The sequence below is a fragment of the Rhinatrema bivittatum genome, chromosome 12 (assembly GCF_901001135.1).
Source record: "Rhinatrema bivittatum chromosome 12, aRhiBiv1.1, whole genome shotgun sequence".
NCBI classification, from domain to species: Eukaryota; Metazoa; Chordata; class Amphibia; order Gymnophiona; family Rhinatrematidae; genus Rhinatrema; species Rhinatrema bivittatum.
In genome coordinates this window covers 66,135,705-66,157,924 of record NC_042626.1, presented here as the reverse complement: position 1 = coordinate 66,157,924, position 22,220 = coordinate 66,135,705, and the positions used below count along the sequence as shown (strand labels likewise).

General features: G+C 44.8%; 1 protein-coding gene across 1 annotated transcript; it reads left to right on the top strand.

Moving 5' to 3' along the window:
* The first annotated feature begins 1,341 nt into the window (after positions 1-1,341).
* On the top strand, positions 1,342-11,853 carry LOC115074546. Its single transcript, XM_029574112.1, has 4 exons — positions 1,342-1,385; positions 8,154-8,441; positions 9,382-9,474; positions 10,140-11,853. Exons 2-4 carry the CDS (start codon positions 8,156-8,158, stop codon positions 11,123-11,125), a joined length of 1,365 nt encoding a protein of 454 aa, XP_029429972.1. The 5' UTR covers positions 1,342-1,385; positions 8,154-8,155; the 3' UTR covers positions 11,126-11,853.
* Positions 11,854-22,220: the final 10,367 nt, after the last annotated feature.

Below are 22,220 nucleotides of genomic sequence, written 5' to 3'. Positions count from 1 at the left end.
GCAGACAAAGGTAAGCAGGTAAATATAGTATATCTGAATTTTCAGAAGGCATTTAGCAAAGTCCCTCATGAGAGACTCCTCAGGAAATTGAGAGTTCATTAGATCAGAGGCAGTATCCTATTGTGAACTGGTAACGATAAAAGACAAGAAACAGAGGGTTGGACTAAATGATGTTTTCCAAATGGAGAAAGGTTGTCAGTGGAGTACCCCAGGGGTCAATATTAGCATATTCATAAATAATCTGGAGAAAGGAATGATGATTAAGGTGACCAAATTTTCAGATGACAAAATATTGTTTGAAGTTGTTAAAACAGCAGCGGATTGTGAAGAACTGCAGAAGGACCTTGTGAGACTAGGACACTGGCCTTCTAAATTGCAGATGCAATTTAATGTGGACAAGTGCGAAGTAATGCATGTAGGGAGAAATAATCTCAACCACAGGTATACGATGATGGGTTCAGTGTTAGGAGTCCCCACCCAGGAAATGGACCTTATGAGTCCTTGTGGACAATACACTGAAATCCTCAGCTCAGTGTGTGGCGGTGGTCAAAAAGGCAAATAGTATGTTATGAATTATTTGGAAAGGAATCAAAGATAAAACTGAGAATATCATAATGCCTTTGTATAGAACCATGGTGTGACCACACCTTGAGTAGTAGGTGCAGTTCTGGTCTCCCCATCTCAAAAAACACAGAGCAGAACTAGAAAAGGTACAGAGAAGGGAATAAAAATGAAAAAAGGGGATGGGAAAAGTCCCTTTTGGAGACAGACTAAACCGATTAGGGCTCTTTAGCTTGGAAAAGAGATAACAGATGGGACATAATTGAAATTTATAAAATCTTAGAAGGGATGGAACAGATAAATAGGACAACACTAGACCCTGGCTATGTTGCTTCTGCAGAAATTATAAATCCGTATTAAAAAAAAAAAAGTGTGAGCCTGCCCCAGAGAAACACATATAGTGCCCCCATCCCACCGTGAGGAAAGGGGATTTACACTGCAAAGGTATATATACAAAAATTGAAATGTTTATTTGTATTTATATTCTGCAAATCTGCCACTTCAAAGCGGGTTACATGCAGGTACTAATGCAAACACTTTAGTTACATATTTACAGAGGTGGGAAAGCAAGCCATATATTAGTTCCGGATTTTGTCTGTCTAATGCCTGCCACGTGGCAGGGCTTTCGCTGAAGCTTTCTCTGCAGTTTAAGAGAGAGACGAGGAGGAGGTGGAGACTACAGGAGAGAGCGGGGCGGAGCTTGTCTGCCCCTGTACGTCCCGCCAGGTGAGGCGCGCAGTATAAAAGCTGCAGGGGCAGCGGCTGCGCGTTACAGAAGCTGCGGGTTGCTCTCGGAGAAGAGCGCTCTTCTTGCATTTCGGGGGGTAAATTTGCATTATTTGTTTAAGTTTATGCGACTGCTCTCAGGTTCGTGCATGCACCCGGCTCCCGCCGCTTCCCTGTAAATGTCCCGGGAAGAATCTGCCCCCCCCCCCCCCCCCCCCCCCGTGTTCGTGTTCCTTGGGGGCTGAGGGCAGCGGACGGGCACGGGTTGGGACCCAGGCCTGAGCTGTAGCAGCAGGAGCTTTGTCCTGCCGGCGCCTTGGCCGGGCTTCACTTCCTGCTTTGCTGCCGAAAGCCCTCCTCGCCGCCTTCTCGGTGCGCTCTGGGGCCTGGGTGGTGATGAAGACAGGAAAAGGGGGGAGGAAAGAAGACAAACTCTGCGGGGCTGAATGGTTGATTGCGCCGGAGCATATAACACCCTCGCCCAAGGAGACCCAGTCCCGGTGCTTTCTGTTTGGGGGGGGCGCAGTCCCATTGGGGATTGATCCTGCTGCTGGTAGAACATAAGAGTATGAAACGGGGCATGAAGATCTGTAGAACATGTAGAGGAGCAATAAATAAAAAAAAATCCACGGGAAATTGTATATTCCAATTTGTCATTAAAATCCCAGACAGGTCAAATGACCTCCCTCCCCCTGCAGGCAACCACGACGTGAGGTTAATTGCACAAACGAGGATGGACACCCAAGGGGGCCGATGCAGTAAGACATGCCCTGAAAATGGGTGCTCATATTGAGCTCCTTTTTTTCCTAATGTACACGCAGCCACATCCCCGCCTGATCCAGTATTTAAATTGGGGGGGGGGGGGGGGGAGTATCCTGGGGCCTGGGGAGAATTGTGCATCCATAGACCTCAATTGCAGCGGGCACCCACAATTGCAACAGGTGTGCAATATGAGCCTCTGTTTCTATCCCGCTTCTTCAGGCCCATTGTTTTTGTTCTGGGTTTGTTTGATCTTATCTATCATTGCAGAACAGAGAGGGTATTCCAGAGTGGGTCCCTTAGTGCCTGATGTTAATCGATCTTGTTGGTTTTACTTATAACCCAGGATCCGAGACTTGCGTCCGTCTCCTCCCATGTCTACCCCTCCCCTTTTCCCAAATAATACAAACATACATCTTTATGGTGATAACAAAGGCCGCAGTTTATTAAACTTAACCCGAGCCAACCTCTTAACAACATTCCAAATACCCCAACTTCCCCTTCCTCCGCCGTAGCCCCCCATTCGCGTACACCTCGTCCCGGTGATAAGCTGCCGTTTTGTCCCCCTTTCCCCCACTCACCCCGCCGCGTCACCAGCGAGGGTAAGCTTGCGGCCTGAGCATCGGCCCCCCCCTTGCTCGTTAGGCCTTCCCGTGTAGCAGCCCCAAGCTACACGGGCATTCCTCCCCCCCCCCCCCCGAACAGTCAATCACAATTACAAATATACAATCCACCATATGGCTCGGGTTTACCGCCACCACTGCGACAAGCACAACCAAACAACCAATAACATTACATCCCAGGGAGGGAGGGTGGGAAACACAAACCTCTGCTTGCTCCTCTGCCTGGTTCCCAACTGCCGAGCTCCGCCGCTCGCTTCCCTATTTATTCCTGACGTTGTACCAATGGCGAAGCAGCATTCGAATTTGCTGCCTCCCCATTGGTACCCTCCACTATGCTCCACCCCCAACCCTACTTATCCCGCCCCAGCTCACCGCCTCCCGCGCTCGCTCCTGAGTTACCGGCAGCGACACGGGACAGGCCCGTGTCGCCTTCTTTTATAGCTGGGGGTGGAGATCAGAGCTTAGTCTGGACATACAACCCTCTTGAAGTTCTTTAATGTGAAGAGGACTTACTGGTGAGTTTCTCCCATTTTGTCCTTTCTAATATGGTAGCATCTGAGAGAGATTGCAGTACAGTACTTAAGATGGATGATTTAACAGGAGATAAGGCAGGGGATGCCTCAAGTTAAGGGATACTTGAAATAAACTTCCTGAGAGAATTTTAAGCTCAGCAGATCCACCTATTTGTTTCTCTAGTGATCTTTTAATCAAGACCAGTTTGACGCATTACAGATTGGGTCTGGCAGAGAAAGTAAGCCTCTGACTTTCTTCTTTAGAGCACAGGAAAAGTCATATCTGTCCCATCCCTGTCAAGTAGGAAATAGCCACTATGATGTATTAATTTTATTTTGTGTTTCTGCTTTAACCATTGTATCCACATTTATTGTAATTTCTTGGGACATGCACAACCTTAAATAGTCAGAGTGGTGAAATGCAGCTACCGGGACTAGGGAGGTCAGTTAGTCTGCATACTCCTCCCAGCTGACTCAGAAGTAACCACAACCCACCTCAGGCCTGGGCTGCTGTCGCCCTGCACTCCTCAAGCAGCTGGCCAGGAACTCCAGGAGGTTGCACATCCATGCTTCTCACAGCTGCTGCAGTGGTTGATTCCAGAGGTTACCATCACCTGCTTGGGCTTCCATCAGCTGGCCAGGAGGCACATGCCACAGCATTACCTCAGGTCAATAGACTTCTCTTTCCTGTACTTCCACTCATCTTCTCTCCCTGATACTAATTGTCACCAGGTTTATTCCCTGCTGCAAACACTGTCTGCTGTCCCTATTCTCTGCACTCTGCCTCACCTGCCATTCTGTCTTCTGCATTGTCCAATCAAAGTGTTTTTCCTCTTATCAAGCCATCTCCATGCTCCCTGACAGCATCTCGTCCTTGTCACACCTCCACCTCTTTCTGTATTTTCCTACTCTCCCTACTCTCAGCTGGGGATATGAATCCTAATCTTGGCCCTCCAAGGCAACTTTCACCCCATTTGTGCACATCACTGCTCCTCTAATCTTATGCTTCTCCAGCTCCTCTCCCTTTCTCATGTTTCTTGTGGAATTCTACACTGTTTAGTCTGAGGTGGAATAAAGTTTCCAGAGTTGGTCTACAGGTGGAAGCTGGAGGTCCGGTGTCAGGACCCGTACTTGCTATTTTAGGCACAGAGAACATGCTTCATGCACAAAAAGCACATTTTCCATACAAAATATGATGTGTGCATAACTCATTTTATCCACATAAATCATGTTTTGCTGGGCAGTAAACCTTCTCATTGTGCACGTTTTAAAATTCCTGATGCATTAGCATACCATTAGTCTTCTGCATTGGAAGTTAAAATATGTATCTTGTGCATTAAGAAACTGTACACTGAATTTGTGTACATGCATTGTTCAGCTTTTTTATCTTCCCCTTAGACTGTAAATCCTCTGGGAACAGGAAAACACCTCCAGTACCTACATATAACTCTCCTTCTCTATTCCACAGAAACAGCCCATGCCAAAGGCCTTTACTTAATTGTTATCCTCTTTGACCTATCCTTTGCTTTTCATACTGTTAGTCACCACCTATACCTTGCTACTGTCCTCACTTGCATTTTGGGACTCCATCTTGTCTTGGTTCCCTTCTTACCTTCCCCCATTACACTTTTAGTGTGTCCTCAGGCAAAGCTTCTGGAACGGCCATCCCATTATCAATTGGTGTACCTCAGGGTCCTGGCCTGGGCTGCCTTCTCTTCTCTCTGTATACTAGTTCCTTTGCTGCTCTGATCTCCTCCCACAACTTTCAGTATCATCTTTCTGCTGATGATTCCCAGATCTACCCCTTTACACCAAAGATTATCAGGAATCCAGTCCTAAATCTCGGCCTGCTTGTTTGACACTGTCATCTGGATATCCCACCACAACCTTAAACTCAACATGGCCAAGATGGAGCTCCTTCAGCTTCCCCTGAAGCCAATTTCCTCCTGTCTCTACTTTTGGGAAGATAACACTGAAACATTAAAATGGCAGCATGGTCCATCCAGTATGCCCAGCAGTCTTTAAGCTAGTAACTGCCACTCCCAGCACAAGAAGCAGTGAGTGGAGGCTACCCTGTTAAGGCTCCTCAGGATGAGGGCTATAATCCAGTACCTGCACCCCAGGAAAATATGGAGCACTATTCCATCTACTTCATGCCCAAGAGGTTCCTTTTATTCCATCCTGGACCTTAAGAGTCAACCAACCTCTACGAGTGATTAATTTCCGCATGGAAAATCTGCGCTCATTGATAATGGCCTTACAACCAGGAGAGTTCTTAACCTCCCTGGACCTTTCAGAGGCCTACCTTCATATTCCAATCCAGCAAGAACATCGTTTCCTATGCTTTGCGGTTCTAGGCCGCCATTATCAATTCCGGACACTGCCCTTTGGCCTGGCCACTGGGTAATAGATGTATTGTTTTATCTGATATTTAAGGTTTTATATCTTGTACTAATTCACTTTTCTGTCATTGGTAATATTTTATGGGATGTACTAATTGTTAGGGTACAATATTAATCATAAAATACTCCATGGTGTATAAGCAATTTATAAGTTTATTAATAAAGAATTCAAGGGCAGGTGTTGCAAGAATTTAAAGTGCAGCTTACAGGAAGAAGACTGCCCCTCACACACCCCTGATGTCCGGTTAATGCCTCTCTGGAAGATCATGAGGATGGGTTTTTTCCTTAAATTTTTTTATTTTCAAAAAATTTTCCAAATACAAGAAAAAAAATTTTGTACAAAAATAATAGTGAAAAAACAGGTATCCCTAATACAATATTTCAGCTTCCAAATAAACATGCACTACAATAAAGGAAAAGGGGAGGACTCAAAAACGAGCAAATTAGCAATCAAGGAAGCATTACACAAAAAGGGCAGAGCAAAGGTCACAACAGTTATTTTCTTATACCCAACCAGCTAAGGGTGCCCCTAGGTGTGCACATCTAAAAACGTTCGGAGTTGTAAAGGCTTGAAAAAGACATCAAAATGTAAATTATATCTAACAACATTTTGATAGATATCGAAGAGTGAACTATGCCCCTCTTTGAAGCACATCCAGACGCATAGATAGAAAAAGTTTTTTTGGCTTTTTTTTCTGCAAGTTTTTTGGTGCTTTTAGTAAGGTCTAGTTACTCCAAGGCCTTTTATCCATAGAAGAGACAGTCTATTAGGAAAGAAGAATCTGAAGAGATTGTTCCTGTCCAAAAGAAAGGTGAAGGAAACCAAAAGTGCTTTTCTAACTCAGTCTCTTGCGATATTGCAAGGATCCCTGAAAGATCCACAAGGGGGTGATTGTATAGACACATCAGCTCAGAGGCTTGGGGTAGATGTATACCTTCGTTATCACAGGCATTGCAGAATCTGGCATCTTTAACACCTGGGAAACATATGTTTTAAAGAGACCCAGAGGGCAAATCAGATTTATCACAGAGAAATTCAGTATTCTTAAGTTATGGGATCTCAATACATTTTCTATGTTTAACAGTTTTTTGTTATTTACCAAATCAGATTGAACCAGGATTTGTCTTCTCAACTGAAAGCCATGTCTCAATACCATCCAATTTAGGGATAAAGAGGAAATCAAGTTAACAGTAGCCATTACCTGATGCTTAGTATCCAAAGTAACTTGAGATAATGCAGCAATTGAAGACTCTAAAGACTTGAGAACAGCCCCTATTCCATCCAGCATGATTTCAGAGGGGCACTGTACAGTGTGTCCAAAATCCAGAACCTTGATGGAAGCATCACCTCCACCCAAAGTTGTGTCTAAATCAGGCTCCATACCTCTTGTAGATGGAAAAACATCATCCGAGGGGTCCGCCACTCCAAGGGTCCTTGGCCCACATTACTGTCCCGACTCCCGGGCATAGTACTACTTGGCAGCTGTAGTCACCTGAGCCTCAATTAAAGCCTCTCGCCATTGCTCTTCTCCAGACACCCCTCGCCCTATCTCAGAGGAGGTTGTTGCAGGGACAGGGTTACCCGGGAGGCTTGTGGTAGGGTGGGGAAGGTGTGTTCAGAGCACTGGGTGAGATGTCGGCGGTCAAAGGAGGCGATGTTCATTTCTCCACAGTGACCAAAGCTCCTGGCGTTGCTGTCTGAATTGCTGTGGAAAAAGCCCTCAATTTGGGGCCAAATATGGTTCCAGAGAGGGGAGCTCGAAATAATAATCCCTCTCAATTTAGCCTTCCTTCTGGTATGAGGCATTTTGAAAACAGGAAATCGAAAAATAAAAAAGGTAATCTAGTGGTGAGCACTCTAACAGCTTTCCTCACGTGGCGGCCATCTTGGGGTCCTCCCATGAAGACTGCTTTTTATTGTATTTTAGCTGTAATGTGTGCTGTAAACCTCCATGGGTCCTTTCTGGAAAAGGGTGACTTATGAAGCCACTTGCCTTTTGGTTTCATTAAATTATTTTCACATACTTTTGTTTCTTATTTTTTAGACTTCTAACCTGCTAAAACAAGCCAGCGCACCTGGTGAGGAACCACCAGTAATGAAATATGCTCTGCTTTTCTTGTCATAATTTCTGCCCAAATAGCCAATTTGAAAGTCAGCAAATCTATCCCTCTCCGTCCAGCTCTGACTCTAATTATTTTTCCACACGTCTGGTCATTCCCACCACCTACCAAGACAAGCGCCCAAATTTCCTGCAGTTCCTCCAGCCCAAATCGGTCCCATCTTTCAATGTTTGGGGATATCATGTACAATTTCCTCATCCGTTTAAGGCCATTTTCAAGGAGCAGGAGGACACTGGGCGAACAAAGATTTGCTCTAGGGGGGAAAGGGGGCCCTTTGTGTGTTCCAGTTGGGACTACTGTGATGCTTGAATGAGGTCTGCCTTGTGTTGCTGTGTAAATTTGCAATAAAGAAATAAAATGATTGAAAAATCGATGAGAGAAGCATTGTCTTTATTTTCTAATTGCTTTTCTTTTTTCCTTTTCCCTTTTCCCTTTTCCCTTTCCTCTAGCCATGCCGTCAGTACCAACCTCTGTCAAATGGCTGGAAAGAAATAGTCCTACTGTCATCAAGCATCTGACCAAGCCAGCGTGCAAAACTATTCTTGACATGTTACAGGCAAAACAAATCATCACATCTGCAGAGGCAGAGGTGATATATAAAGAAAAGACAGACAGTGATTTCGTAAGGATTGTCACTGCCACTGTGAAGAAAAAGGGAAATTTAGCATGCACTGCTTTTCATGATGCTATGAAAACTACAATAAGTGAACAACAATATAAAGAACTTTTTAAAGATGGTAAACTTCTTTATTTTTTTTTGTGGTGTCATTAGTGTACCCAGCGCTGTAGAAGATGATCTTTGGGTTTCAGACAACCTCCCTGTACTCGTACATTTATAAAATCCATGGGAAAGGAGGTTAAGTTCAAGGTCATGTGATGAAAAGTAGAGCAGCACAGAGCTGGGCTTATTGCCCTGGCCTGTCCTCTACCCACTGAATCTAGCCTTGAGCCTGTAACTGATTCATCTCTCTGTAGGAGAAAAGAGCAGTGGCTGCTCCATGCCAATTCCTTTATCTCTAAGACTCCTCTGCATGGACTGACCCCCCTCATGTACTCTAGTAATGTCAACCAGCACCTTTTTAAAAGGCTGTGGATCAGCTGGATTCCACATGGGTTATGTTAGGGCTCACTATTGGATCATTCACATTTCAGTTTTTAGCCTTTACTGTGTTGCATGCAAATGCATAATTTGTGGAGGACTCTGCAAAATAGCGACCTCCACCTTCACTGATTGGCTGGATAAAACTGCATATCCAGTTCTGCTTAGCATCAGTCATTGTGCTCATCTCTGCGGCTTTCCATATTGCTACTACCGCCATAATTATGGGTGGTTGAGAAGGGCAGAAACCCCTTGAGGGTGGAAAAATGACTGAAATACAAACCTGTGCTAGCAGTGGATGAAGAACCAGAAAGAATTGAGCTCTCCTTGCTCCTACCACACTATTTATGCTAGTGTGGGTGTATATGGACATACATGTCCAGGCTGGAGCTGGCTGCTGCATGGGCAAAGGGTAGCGAAGGACTACAGGCATGGCCTGAGCTGCCACGCATTGGGTAGAGGGAATACTCTGGCTGCCTCTTTGCTGTCTTTTCAAGAGTTGCAAAATTATATATATTCAGTTGAGCTTTCCCTGAAAGGTGCTGTGCATTTAACTAAAGCACCCTTGTCTGATTCAGGACCCCTGGCAGAAGAAGGCAGAAGTGATGACAGCGACTCTGCCCCAAAGAAACGAAAACGATCTGAATCCAGTGAGCTGGAATTAAATCCAGGTATGGGCCCGGCCCGTGTTTATGTATAGCTTCACCGTGCTGAAGGAGAAGGGGCCAGGGACATCAGTAAACTGCTCAATGGGATCACACAGGCGCAGGGGGTCCTGCAAAGGCCCCAACCCAGCTATTCAGACTGAAATGTAAACATTGACAGAAAGTAGTAGATTCTTTAGTAAAAGTATTTTGAAAATTTAAGTCACAGTCCGCTGCAGTATCTTGCACAAACTATAGCATCTGTGATAAGATAAAAAACATAATGAGCAGCAGTATGCTTCTTGGAGAAAAGCAGACACTGGCCTGTAGAGGGGGACCATTGTTTTCTGGTTTTATTTTCCCCAGAAATTAATTAGAACCAAGAAAATCAGTAGAGGGAGAAAGGGAGTTGTGTGGGGGTGTGTTTTGTTTTTTTTTCTACTGGATTTCTGTGGGGTTTTTATTTATTTTTTTTTGTTGTCTATAATTTACTGCTAAAGTGCCAGGAGCGAAGGGTGGAAAAACATTAGCTGAAATAGTTGCAAAAGCATGGGAGGGAGGGAGGCAGGACCAGGGAGGAAATGGTCTGGGGAGTGTCAGACAATAATGTCTGCTTGTAGCAGTCCCTCTGGTTGTATCTTTATTTTGCAGGATCACTTTTCTTAAATCGAACACGTGTGGTTCCTCTGCAGGTACGTACACCTTGTCGGAGCTGGAGGACTGCGCCGAGCAGCATCTGGAAACCTTAGTTCAGAAGCTGAAAGTGCGGCTGACTCCAGCCTGCTTGGAAAAACTGGAAAAGGATTTGGCGTTGCTGCAGCTGAAGAAATCCTATTCCATATCATCTGCATCAGGGAACAAGTTAAAGATAAAACTAAAAAATCTTTCGTCGCTGCTAGCCAGCATCAGTGCAGTTGACACTTTGCATAAAGATGTTTTGATGCTTCTCTTCAGTGAATCTCAAATGAAAACTGGAAAGGGCTCCAGAGGAAAGAGGGCAGCTGAGCAGAGCACGGGTCTGGCAAAGCAACACGAGCTCCCCTCTACACCTGCTCTAATGGAAATTGATGAAACAGGAGCCTCCACACAAGATGGGAGGGTGGTGGAGGCCGAGGATGAGGGGGACTCTGTCCTGTTGCAACCTGGCCACTCATTAGAAGATTCTGGCTATGCTTCCTCCTTACAAGATGATAAAAGGGGGGGTGCATGTGGACAGCCTGCTCTCCATCAGAAGCAAGTTCAGCTGTTTCCTGACATGTTTTTCCCTGACATTAAAAAGTGGCTGCCTATAAAAGATATTACAGCAAAGAACTTGTCCTTTATCCATGTCAGGGAGCATAAAGTTTACCGGTGTATGACGGCCAGGGACATTATCCTCTTTAAGCCTCCTGAGAGTGATTGCCAGTGCATTTTAAGAATTCTCAAACCCAATGAGGTGACTGGTAAAGGCTCACCATCAGCAGCCCTGGAGTTTGAGCTGAAATTTAACATGGCTGCGCTTGGAGGAAACATTAAAAGAGCTGAACTCTACTCCAGCACAGGACAGACAATAACACCTGTGAATTATGAGGATGATAATTCTTATGAATTTGAAAAACATTTTGAAAAAGTAATAAAGGAGATTTTGTTGCCTGTTCTAGCTCTGTATAAAAAGAGGGAGAGAGAACGTCTTTTATAGTATTACATTCAGGCCTAGCCCTTGGAAGGCTGTGGTTTCTTCCGCTACCAAGAATCTGCACCGGTTCTGCTTCCTGGGACTAAATCCATATCCTGGATTTAGACATATCCATATCCATAAATCCTGGAAAGAATAGTCAACAAACAGCTCTCTGAATTTCTTGAAAATAACAACATCCTCTCCCCGGCTCAATTAGGCTTTCGCAAATCCCGCAATACCGAAACTCTTCTTTTATCTCTGTCAGACAACATTCTCATGAATCTAGAAAACAAACATCCCTGCTTGCTCATCCTCCTTGATCTTTCGGCCGCCTTTGACACAGTCAACCATGATTATCTCATTGAAAGACTATCCGAGATCGGCATCATAAACAAAGCTCTAAACTGGTTCAAATCTTTCCTCCAGAACAGGTACTACAAAGTTAAGATCAATAGCAAAGAGTCACCACCGTTCAGTTCCACATTAGGGGTCTCTCAAGGCTCTTCGCTATCCCCTACGTTATTCAATATCTATTTCCTCCCGCTTTGTCATCTCCTTTCCAATCTAAAGTTAACCCATTACTTATATGCAGATGATGTCCAAATCCTTATTCCTATCACCGAATCATTTCAAAAGACCGTACTGCCTCCTCTCCATTAACAAACTCCTGTCTAACCTTAACCTGATACTCAACACTGACAAGACAGAATTCCTCCTGATCACTCAAGATGGCACCCTTCCATTGAATAGCTCTCACCTTACGCTGCTCCCAGTTCTCTCCCCACGGGTCAGAAACCTTGGGGTGGTCATGGATAACCATCTGAGCTTTTCTGATTTCATCAACACTACAGTTAGAGTGCTACTACAAACTCCAAGTTCTAAAAAGGCTTCGACCCCCTCCTTCATTTTCACGATTTCAGGTCAGTGTTACAATCCATCATCTTCTCGAAAATGGACTACTGTAATTCACTGCTTCACGGTCTCCCAGTCTACACCCTAAAGCCTCTTCAACTGTTACAGAACGCTACAGCAAGGTGTCTCACTAAATCCAACAAAAGAGATCATATAACACCAATTCTAAAGAAGCTCCACTGACTCCCAGTCAAATCTCAAATCCTGTTTAAACTTCTATCAATCGCCCACAACGCCATATTCAACAACACTCCACTGGACCTCAGAATCCCTCTTCAGCTTCACACGTCTTCCCAACCGCTAAGATTAGCACAAAGAGGAACTCTATATGCACCTCCCATGAAAACATCTTTAAGTAAAAGAGCTCGATCCATAGCAGGCCCCAAACAGTGGAATCTGCTTCCTCCGGAGCTAAGGCTGATACATTGCCCCAACACGTTCAAAAAAAGACTCAAGACATGGCTATTCAGTCAAGCATTCCCTTAACTTACTCAGTCTTCCACAGCTCCCATAGACTGTTTTCATACTGTTGATGTCCAGAACCTATGCTCATGTTTTTACTCATCAATAAGACATTTCTCCATCCTCCCCCCCACCTCCACGAACAACCTTCCTTCCCCCTCCCCCCCCATTAGCAAATTTCCTTCCCCATGCTCTAGTTTCGCTCTAATAGTGCATACTGCTACTGTTCCTAGTTATGTTATATTATCCAAGTTGTTCACTCCCTTGTTCATTGTAAGACATATGTTGTCATTGTTTTCTACTTGTTATAATGGAAACCGGAGTGATAAGTAATTCTGTTACCTGAACTTCGGTATAAAAAAAGTTATAAATAAATAAATATCGATCCAGGAGTCCTCTTCCATCTGGATCCTTTTTTGGGTACTGCCTGGATTCCCTCCTTCGTCCTGAGCCTCAGTCCTGCGCATGCCCCGCTCTCCATGTAATCCGTTACCAGCCTCTTCAGGCTGTGTAGGGCGCGCAGTGGGACAGGGTGGTCCGTGACCAGCCCATGTCGGCTGGGTAGTGCGCCCTGAGGGGCACTGCCTCTAAGTCTCAAAGTATCCTGAGTCCTTGTCTGACTATCTCGAGTCTGCATCTGAGCATCCTCAATCCAAGTTCAAGCATCCTCGTCTTGTTGAAGTCTCTGAGTTCCATCTTGTTCCAAGTTCTAGTACCATTGCCTGTCCTCGATCTGTCAATCCTGTCGCATCTGCTGTTCCCAGGTGGCAGGCCCGAAAGGTCTATTGAGTGGCTGGAGGGCTATCCCAGAGACCAGCATTGCATTGTTGTGTCCCTCCTGGTGTGTTCACATTCAGCAGAAGTCGGGGCTCCGCTGCTTAGCCTGTCCGCCCATGCTTGGATGCGTCTTGCCTACCTCGGCACTTCCACGGAGCTCCTCTGCAGTCACGCCGTGGTCCAAGGGCCCACCAATCTCCCCGGACTCGAGACTATTCCCTAGCACTCCTGCAACACCTGCATGCTTGTATGGCTGGTTTGTTTAAAAAAAAAACAAAACTTTTATTTTCCTGAGCAAAACATGTTGCCAGTGCTAAAATGTATGATTTTTTTTTTTTTTTTAACACAGCTAGTGCATGTAACTGTCGGCTCTTTTGTCATGATGTAAACCAATGCGATCTTCACTTGGAACAATGGTATATAAAAGCTAAATCAATAAATCCATTCTTCTGCCCTGGCAGGATATCCTGCTTACTTAAATCTATGTATAACTAGCGAGGAGCTTCAGTTACCTACAGGTTGGAGGCTGCTCATTAACTCTCCTCTATGGCCTGCCTCATGACTTCTCAATCCCCCACCTCCCTAGTCTGCTTTGCACCATATCCCTGGAATAGACTTCCTGAGCTGTGGCATCATAAGAAATTGCCACGCTGGGTCAGACCAAGGGTCCATCAAGCCCAGCATCCTGTTTCCAACAGAGGCCAATCCAGGTCATAAGAACCTGGCAAGTACCCAAAAACTAAGTCTATCCCATGCTACCGATGCTAGTAATAGCAGTGGCTATTTTCATGTCCTCCCCTTCTCTCATCATCTTCAAATATTGCCTAAGAACCCACCTTTTGGAAGTTGCTTTTCTCATCTGAGCCTTGCTGCTGTTTGCCATAAGAAACACATTGTCAGAAGCCGCTTGTTTGTCTGTAAGCTCCACAATTTTAGTTGAAATATAGACAAGCTGTAGAGCGCTGTGTATCTCTAGTACGGTGCTGAAATCGTAAATAATAGTAATATATTGTTCCTAAAAAGACACTGAACCACTTAATATTGCAAGAGCCTGCAGGCAGTGCCTAGGTGCTGCTGTTTTTATTTATTTTATTTAAATTCTTTTACTATACCGATACTCAAGACTAGGTCTTATCGTACCGGTTTACAATAGAACAAGGGGAAACCAATTAACAACTATGTAGAAGGTAAAGTTACATTAAACAGGGAGCGAAAACATGGGAGATGGAAGACAGGAAAGATATATTATAACGATAACAACTGGAGAGTGATACAATAATCAACGAAAAACAATAGGGTAGCGAGGCATAAACATAATATATCCTGTGGAAAGAGGAGACATGGGGAGGTAAGCAGGGGGGTGGTGTCAGGGCAGGGACTGGAGCGGGGGGGGGGGGGGGGAGGAGTTAGGGAAGAGGTCGGAGGGTGAGAGTCAATGTTGGTTGATAGAGGTTACTTCAACGGTAAGCTTGTGTGAACAGCCAGGCTTTCAGTTTTTTTCTGAAGGAGAGATGGCATTGTTCCTGGCGTATATCTGGGGGAAGCGAATTCCAATGGAGCGGACCCGCTGTCGAAAGTTTGTTTGACCATGGACTAAGATTTTATTCTGCTTATTACCAGTCATGGGTGTTAACAGAGGTCAACATTTATACAGATTTTGCAGAGCTGCTTGACAGCCACTGATCTGCCGCATGCAAATTCCAGGCTTATGGTTGGCCTCCATGTAAACTCTGAAGCTGATCCCACTATAACAAAAAAAAATATTATGCCTCTAGATGGATTAAAACACTGCAGATGCACTTTTCAGATGTGGCGCAAATTAGTAATAAAAGGAGACGCATGTAAAAGTAATGGATTAGATAGACCCCTGTTTACTGTGTTTTGGGGTTTTGGTTTTTTTTGTTTGTTTTTTTTTTGAAGGAGGTTTAGTGAATATTTCTTCCTTATAGACCAATGGTTCACTGTCAGGGTTGTTGTTTTTTTTAACTTTTATGTTAAGACAATGACTCTTTAGACATTTTATTACTGCTAATTAAAAACAGCTGGTGCAAGATTTTTTTTTTTTTTTTTTTGCACTTTCTCAGTGCCACCTGGCTCAGACATTATAAGGGGACTACTTGAGAGTCCAAAGCAAAGCGGCTATTGGATCAGAGCAGATCATCATGGACCCCCCATATGTGGGCAGAAACGATGGAGGAGCCAGAGGGGAGGCTCAGAATTTCTCCACCGTGGATTGCTTGTAACCCAGTTGGCCATTCAATGCAAATGTTCTGCTTCACCGAGCTGATCTCCAGGAGAAGCTAAAGAGGTTTAGGGCTGTACAGTTTGGAGAAGAGACGATGGAGGGGGGATATGATAGAGTTTTACAAAATCATGAAAGGATTTGAACAGGTTAATGTAAATCGGTTGTTTGCTCTCTCAGATAATAGGACTCTGAGCACTCCATCAAGTTAGCAAGTAGCTCATTTAAAACAAATTGGAGAAAATTCTCTTTTATTTAATTTACAATTAAGCTCTGGAATTCATTGCCAAAGGATGTGGTTACGGTAGTTAGTGTAACGGGGTTTAAAAAAGGTGTGGATAACTTCTTGAAGGAGAAGTCCATAAACTGCTTTTAATCAATAAGGAATAGTAGCTTGGGATCTAATTAATGTTTGGGTACTTGTGACCTGGATACTGGGCTTGATGGACCCTTGTATACAGAAAGTCTTATGTAAGAGGAATTTCTTACTGTGGTAGCAGACACTTCAGTTAAAAGATACTAAACTTCTCTCATGTATGAGCCATGAGAAAGAAGGCTAAAGACCAGATATAGAAAAGGCACGATTAAGTAAATCTGCTCAATTGAAACGTTGTGTGCCCAAGGTCTGAGAAGGGAATACATTTATTTCATAGAAACATAGAAATGACGGCAGAAGAAGACCAAATGGCCCATCCAGTCTGCCCAGCAAGCTTCATACATTTTCTTCTCATACTTATCTGTTTCTCTTAGCTCTTTGGTTCTATTTCCCTTCCACCCCCACCATTAATGTAGAGAGCAGTGATGGAGCTGCATCCAAGTGAAATATCAAGCTTCATTAGTTAGGGGTAGCCCAGACTATGTTATTCAGCCCTTATTGGTTGTTTTTCTTCTCCCCTGCCGTTATTGGTTGTTTTTCTTCTCCCCTGCCGTTGAAGCAGAGAGCTATGCTGGATATGCATTGAAAGTGAAGTATCAGGCTTATTTGGTTTGGGGTAGTAACCGCCGTAACAAGCCAGCTACTCCCTGCTTTGTGAGTGCAAATCTTTTTTCCACATTTCCTCTTGCTATTGAAGCTTAGAGCGATGTTGGAGTCACAGTAACCATGTGTATGTTTATTGAATAAGGGTATTATCTCCAGGCAGTAGCCGTCATTCTGGCGAGCCACCCACTATTCATTGATGGCCTCTTGACTTTATGGATCCACAGTGTTTATCCCACGCCCCTTTGAAGTCCTTCACAGTTCTGGTCTTCACCACTTCCTCCGGAAGGGCATTCCAGGCATCCACCACCCTCTCCGTGAAGAAATACTTCCTGACATTGGTTCTGAATCTTCCTCCCTGGAGCTTCAAATCGTGACCCCTGGTTCTGCTGATTTTTTTTCCTACGGAAAAGGTTTGTCGTTGTCTTTGGATCATTAAAACCTTTCAAGTATCTGAAAGCTGTATCATATCACCTCTGCTCCTCCTTTCCTCCAGGGTGTACATATAGAAACATAAACATAGAAATGACAGCAGAAGAAGACCAAATGGCCCATCTAGTCTGCCCAGCAAGCTTCACACATATTTTCTCTCATACTTATCTGTTTCTCTTAGCTCTTGGTTCTATTTCCCTTCCATCCCCACCTTTAATGTAGAGAGCAGTGATGGAGCTGCATCCAAGTGAAATATCTAGCTTGATTAGTTTGGGGTAGTAGCCGCCGCAATAAGCAAGCTGCACCCATGCTTATTTGTTTTATCCAGACTATGTTATTAGCCCTTATTGGTTGTTTTTCTTCGCCCCTGCCGTTGAAGCAGGGAGCTATGCTGGATATGCGTGACGTATAAGTCTTCTCCCATGCCGTTGAAGCAGAGAGCCATGCTGGATGTGCATCGAAAGTGAAGTATCAGGCCCATTTGGTTTGGGGTAGTAACCGCCGTAACAAGCCAGCTACTCCCCGCTTTGTGAGTGCGAACCCTCTTTTCTTCTCCCCTGCCGTTGAATCAGAGAACTATGCTGTATATGCATTGAAAGTGAAGTATCAGGCTTATTTGATTTGGGGTAGTAACCGCCGTAACAAGCCAGCTACTCCCCTCTTTGTGAGTGTGAATCCTTTTTTCCACATTTCCTCTTGCTGTTGAAGCTTAGAGCGATGTTGGAGTCAAGCCTGTGTATGTTTATTTAATAAGGGTATTGACTCCAGGCAGTAGCCATCATTCTGGCGAGTCACCCACTCTTCATTGGCAGCCTCTTGACTTTATGGATCCACAGTGTTTATCCCACGCCCTTTTGAAGTCCTTCACAGTTCTGGTCTTCACCACATCCTCCGGAAGGGCATTCCAGGCATCCACCACCCTCTCCGTGAAGAAATACTTCCTGACATTGGTTCTGAATCTTCCTCCCTGGAGCTTCAAATCGTGACCCCTGGTTCTGCTGATTTTTTTCCTTAGGAAAAGGTTTGTCGTTGTCTTTTGATCATTAACACCTTTCAAGTATCTGAAAGTCTGTATCATATCACCTCTGCTCCTCCTTTCCTCCAGGGTGTACATATTTAGATTCTTCAATCTCTCCTTGTACGTCATCCGATGAAGATCCTCCACCTTCCTGGTCGCCCTTCTCTGTACCGCCTCCATCTTGTCTTTGTCTTTTTGAAGGTACGGTCTCCAGAACTGAACACAGTACTCCAGGTGAGGCCTCACCAAGGACCTGTACAAGGGAATAATCACTTCCCTTTTCTTACTCGATATTCCTCTCTCTATGCAGCCCAGCATTCTTCTGGCTTTAGCTATCGCCTTGTCGCATTGTTTCGCCGACTTCAGATCATTAGACACCATCACCCCAAGGTCCCTCAATCTCTCCTCATAAGTCATTTGATGAAGACACCCCAAGGTCTCTCTCCTGCTCCGTGCACATCAGCCTTTCTCCCCCCATCGAATACAGTTCATTCGGATTTCCACTCCCCATATGCATGACTCTGCACTTCTTGGCATTGAATCTCAGCTGCCATATCTTCGACCACTCTTCCATCTTCCTTAAATCCCGTCTCATTCTCTCCACTCCTTCCGGCGTGTCCACTCTGTTGCAGATCTTAGTGTCATCCGCAAAAAGACATACCTTACCTTCTATCCCTTCCGCAATGTCGCTCAACTGCTCTGCTATGCAAGCTTGCATCCAGTAGATGTCGCCATAGACTGAATATCTGAAATGATTATGCTAATGTCAGAGGATACGAGTGTAGCTAATCTAACTTGTTACCATGAATGAAAATTTAGAATGAGATACATAAGTATATGGTTTGGCGTTATACATATGTAACAGAGAAGAGCTGCTTTCTGTTTTGCTTTTGTAACTGAACAGGCCTAATAAACCAAACAATGATTATTTTAAGACCATCTCCTTGTGCTATGGGAGGGAAGAGAAGCGGGTCTCGCAAGCAGTACAAAACATTTAGGGATTCACAGTTTACAGGGGCCAGTGCCTCCCTTCCTGCACTGAACACAGGAAGGAATTGAACCAGGCCTCCGGCTGTCTAGGGCTAGTGGAAGGGGGTGTCCTGTACCTCCTTTTGGGATTGAGCTCTTCACCAGCTGCCAAGTTATCACTTTCATTCTTTAGGAAGAGTGGGCAGTCTGTGTTATCTTGTCAGGGCTCTGGGTCTCCTATTGATCAAGTGTTCGAGGTGGCAATCGGTGCCATGGATGAACACAGATGACACATCCTATGTGGATCAAGATCAGTAAAGAAAAGAAACCAGTAAGAAACTCTACCCATCAGCTTTATAACGCTGCTGAGGGGTGAGGATTTACAAAGTGCTTCTTTGCTAGGGGTTTGGATTTAGCTCTGACCTGTCAGTGACAGCGCAATAAAATGTAAAGAACCGGTGCGTATTCTGATGAGAGGCTGATCGCTCAGTCCCTCCTGCACTCGGCCACATGCTCGAAGTGACCTGACCTGACACGATGCAGCCCGCTCAGCCCAGACAGGGGATAAGGAATGGATAGGGCTCATGTTTTGGAGCTAGAACGGATTAAAGGAGACTTTTTGGCATTCCATTGTTTAGGGGCCAAGGCTTCCCAACCTTTTAGCCAATGTGACCCCATTTTTAGCACTTGAAAATTCACATGACCCCGGAGGATGACAAAATATTAGTGGGGGTGCAGTCCCCCCTCCAATAATCACTTTACTTTGATGCTCTCGGCCTCTATCCCCTCCAGAGGACCTCCTCGCTCAACCTCTGCCCCTCTAATTAAGCAGCTCTTACATCCTCCAGCTCCTCTCACTTTCTCAGCTCATCCAACCTTTTCATAAACACCCCAGCCAATCCCGTCTCGCCTCCCAGCCATTTTTATTACCCCAAATTGATCCTCCGCCATCTCCTCCCTCTCAGCCTTTCACCTGTCTCCTCTCTGTCACCTTCCAGCCTCACTTCATCCCCTCTAACCCTTCTCTCATATCCCCCCCCTCACTTCTGGATCCTGTCTTACATACCCCGCTGTCATCCTGCACACCCAATCTCTCTCCAGCTGATCCAACCTTTCCTGCATCTGATTCCCCCCCCCCCCACCCCCTTCAAACAGTCCCCTACTCAGGGTCAGCGGCAACATTTTGCTTTTGACCCTGGGCCAAAAGTGGAAAGACATCTGGTAAGAAGAGGGGGCAGGCCCCTGACAGGGGCAATATTTTTCTTCTGTAGGATGAGTTGTGAGTAAGGGAGAAGGAGCAGTGTTGTAGTCTTCCCTGTGTGCGCTCGGCCCACACTTCCCATCGGGGCTGGACCCAAACCAGACTGTGATCTGCAAGCGGCAGCAGCATTGGACCTGTGAGCCAGTACCTGCTCACGGACCCTGCAGTGCTCTTGATCTGTGCTGCTCATGCAGGGCCTCCTGTTATCCACAGAAATTCATGCAGGGGCAGGGCCTGTGAGCGTGCGCTGGCTCAAAGGTCCTGGGCTGACTTCTGCTGCCCAGTGCTGCTGCCGGTACCTGAAGAGTTCTTCCTTTGAGCCACTTTGACCCCAGATAAAGGTTTTGTGACCCCAGTTTGGGAAGCCCTGATTTAGGAGCTATCTTATGCCTTATGTAAAGATTGTTAGATGTGTAGCAGCAGATGGGGGAGGCATGGAAAAGTGATTGGAGTGTCACTGCACATCTGGATTACCTCCTAGTAAGGGCAGGAAAAGCATCTGCAATGAAATATGCAGGAATAAACCATCCCTACAAGAAGATCAGCAGCTCCAACTGGGCCACTCTAAGAAAAAGAAAAAAAAAAAGCTGCCTGGGTCCTCGTGCTCATAGCAACCAAAACCCATGTCAGCAGGGCTTTTAAAATTCGCCCCTAAGTGAACTTAATAGCAGGTAATGGACTTCTCCTCCAAGAACTTATCAAATCCTTTTTTAAACACAGCTATACTAACTGCACTAACCACATCCTCTGGCAACAAATTCCAGAGTTTAATTGTGCATTGAGTGAAAAAGAACTTTCTCCGATTAGTTTTAAATGTGCCCCATGCTAACTTCATGGAGTGCCCCCTAGTCTTTCTACTATCCGAAAGAGTAAATAACTGATTCACATCTACCCGTTCTAGACCTCTCATGATTTTAAACACCTCTGTCATATCCCCCCTCAGTCGTCTCTTCTCCAAGCTGAAAAGTCCTAACCTCTTTAGTCTTTCCTCATAGGGGAGCTGTTCCATCCCCTTTATCATTTTGGTAGCCCTTCTCTGTACCTTCTCCATTGCAATTATATCTTTTTTGAGATGCGGCGACCAGAATTGTACACAGTATTCAAGGTGCGGTCTCACCATGGAGCAATACAGAGGCATTATGACATTTTCCGTTTTATTCACCATTCCCTTTCTAATAATTCCCAACATTCTGTTTGCTTTTTTGACTGCCGCAGCACACTGAACCGATGATTTCAATGTGTTATCCACTATGACACCTAGATCTCTCTCGGGTGATAGCACCTAATATGAAACCTAACATTGTGTAACTATAGCATGGGTTATTTTTCCCTATATGATCACCTTGCACTTATCCACATTTATTTATTTATTTATTTATTTATTTATTTATTTAACTTTTTTTATATACCAACATTCAAGACAGTGGTCACATCATGCTGGTTCACAAGAAACAGGGGTGCAATTATAATAAACTTTACCATATAAACAATAGTGCAGAAAAGCAGTTACATATAACAAGGAAAACAATAACTTGGAATGAGAAGGGAAATGAAGATCAGAAAGTTATATATATGTATCAATAACATTGTAAGAGGTGGATGTTAACGCTAATACTAGCGGAGCTTGTTGAAAGAAGGGAGTTAGATGGAGTTGGAGTTAGGAAATGCCTGCGTGAACAGCCACGTTTTGAGTCTTTTCTTGAATGTAGAGATGTTGGGTTCCATTCTAAGATCCGGGGGAATGGAGTTCCATAATGTAGGACCGGCTGTGGAGAAAGCCCGATCTCTAAGCGTGATGTGTCTGGTAGTCTTGGCTGGAGGTACTTGAAGTGATCCTTTGTAAGCATCTCTTGTCGGTCTTGTGGAATGGTGTAATTGGAAGGGGATATGGAGATCGATTGGGGCTAATTGATGGATGTTTTTGAAAATGGTGAGAATGGCCTTGTAGATTATTCTGAAGTGGATGGGCAGCCAATGGAGGTCCATCAAGATAGGTGTTATGTGTTCTCTTCTCCTGGTGTTGGTGAGTATACGGGCGGAGGCATTTTGGACCATTTGTAATGG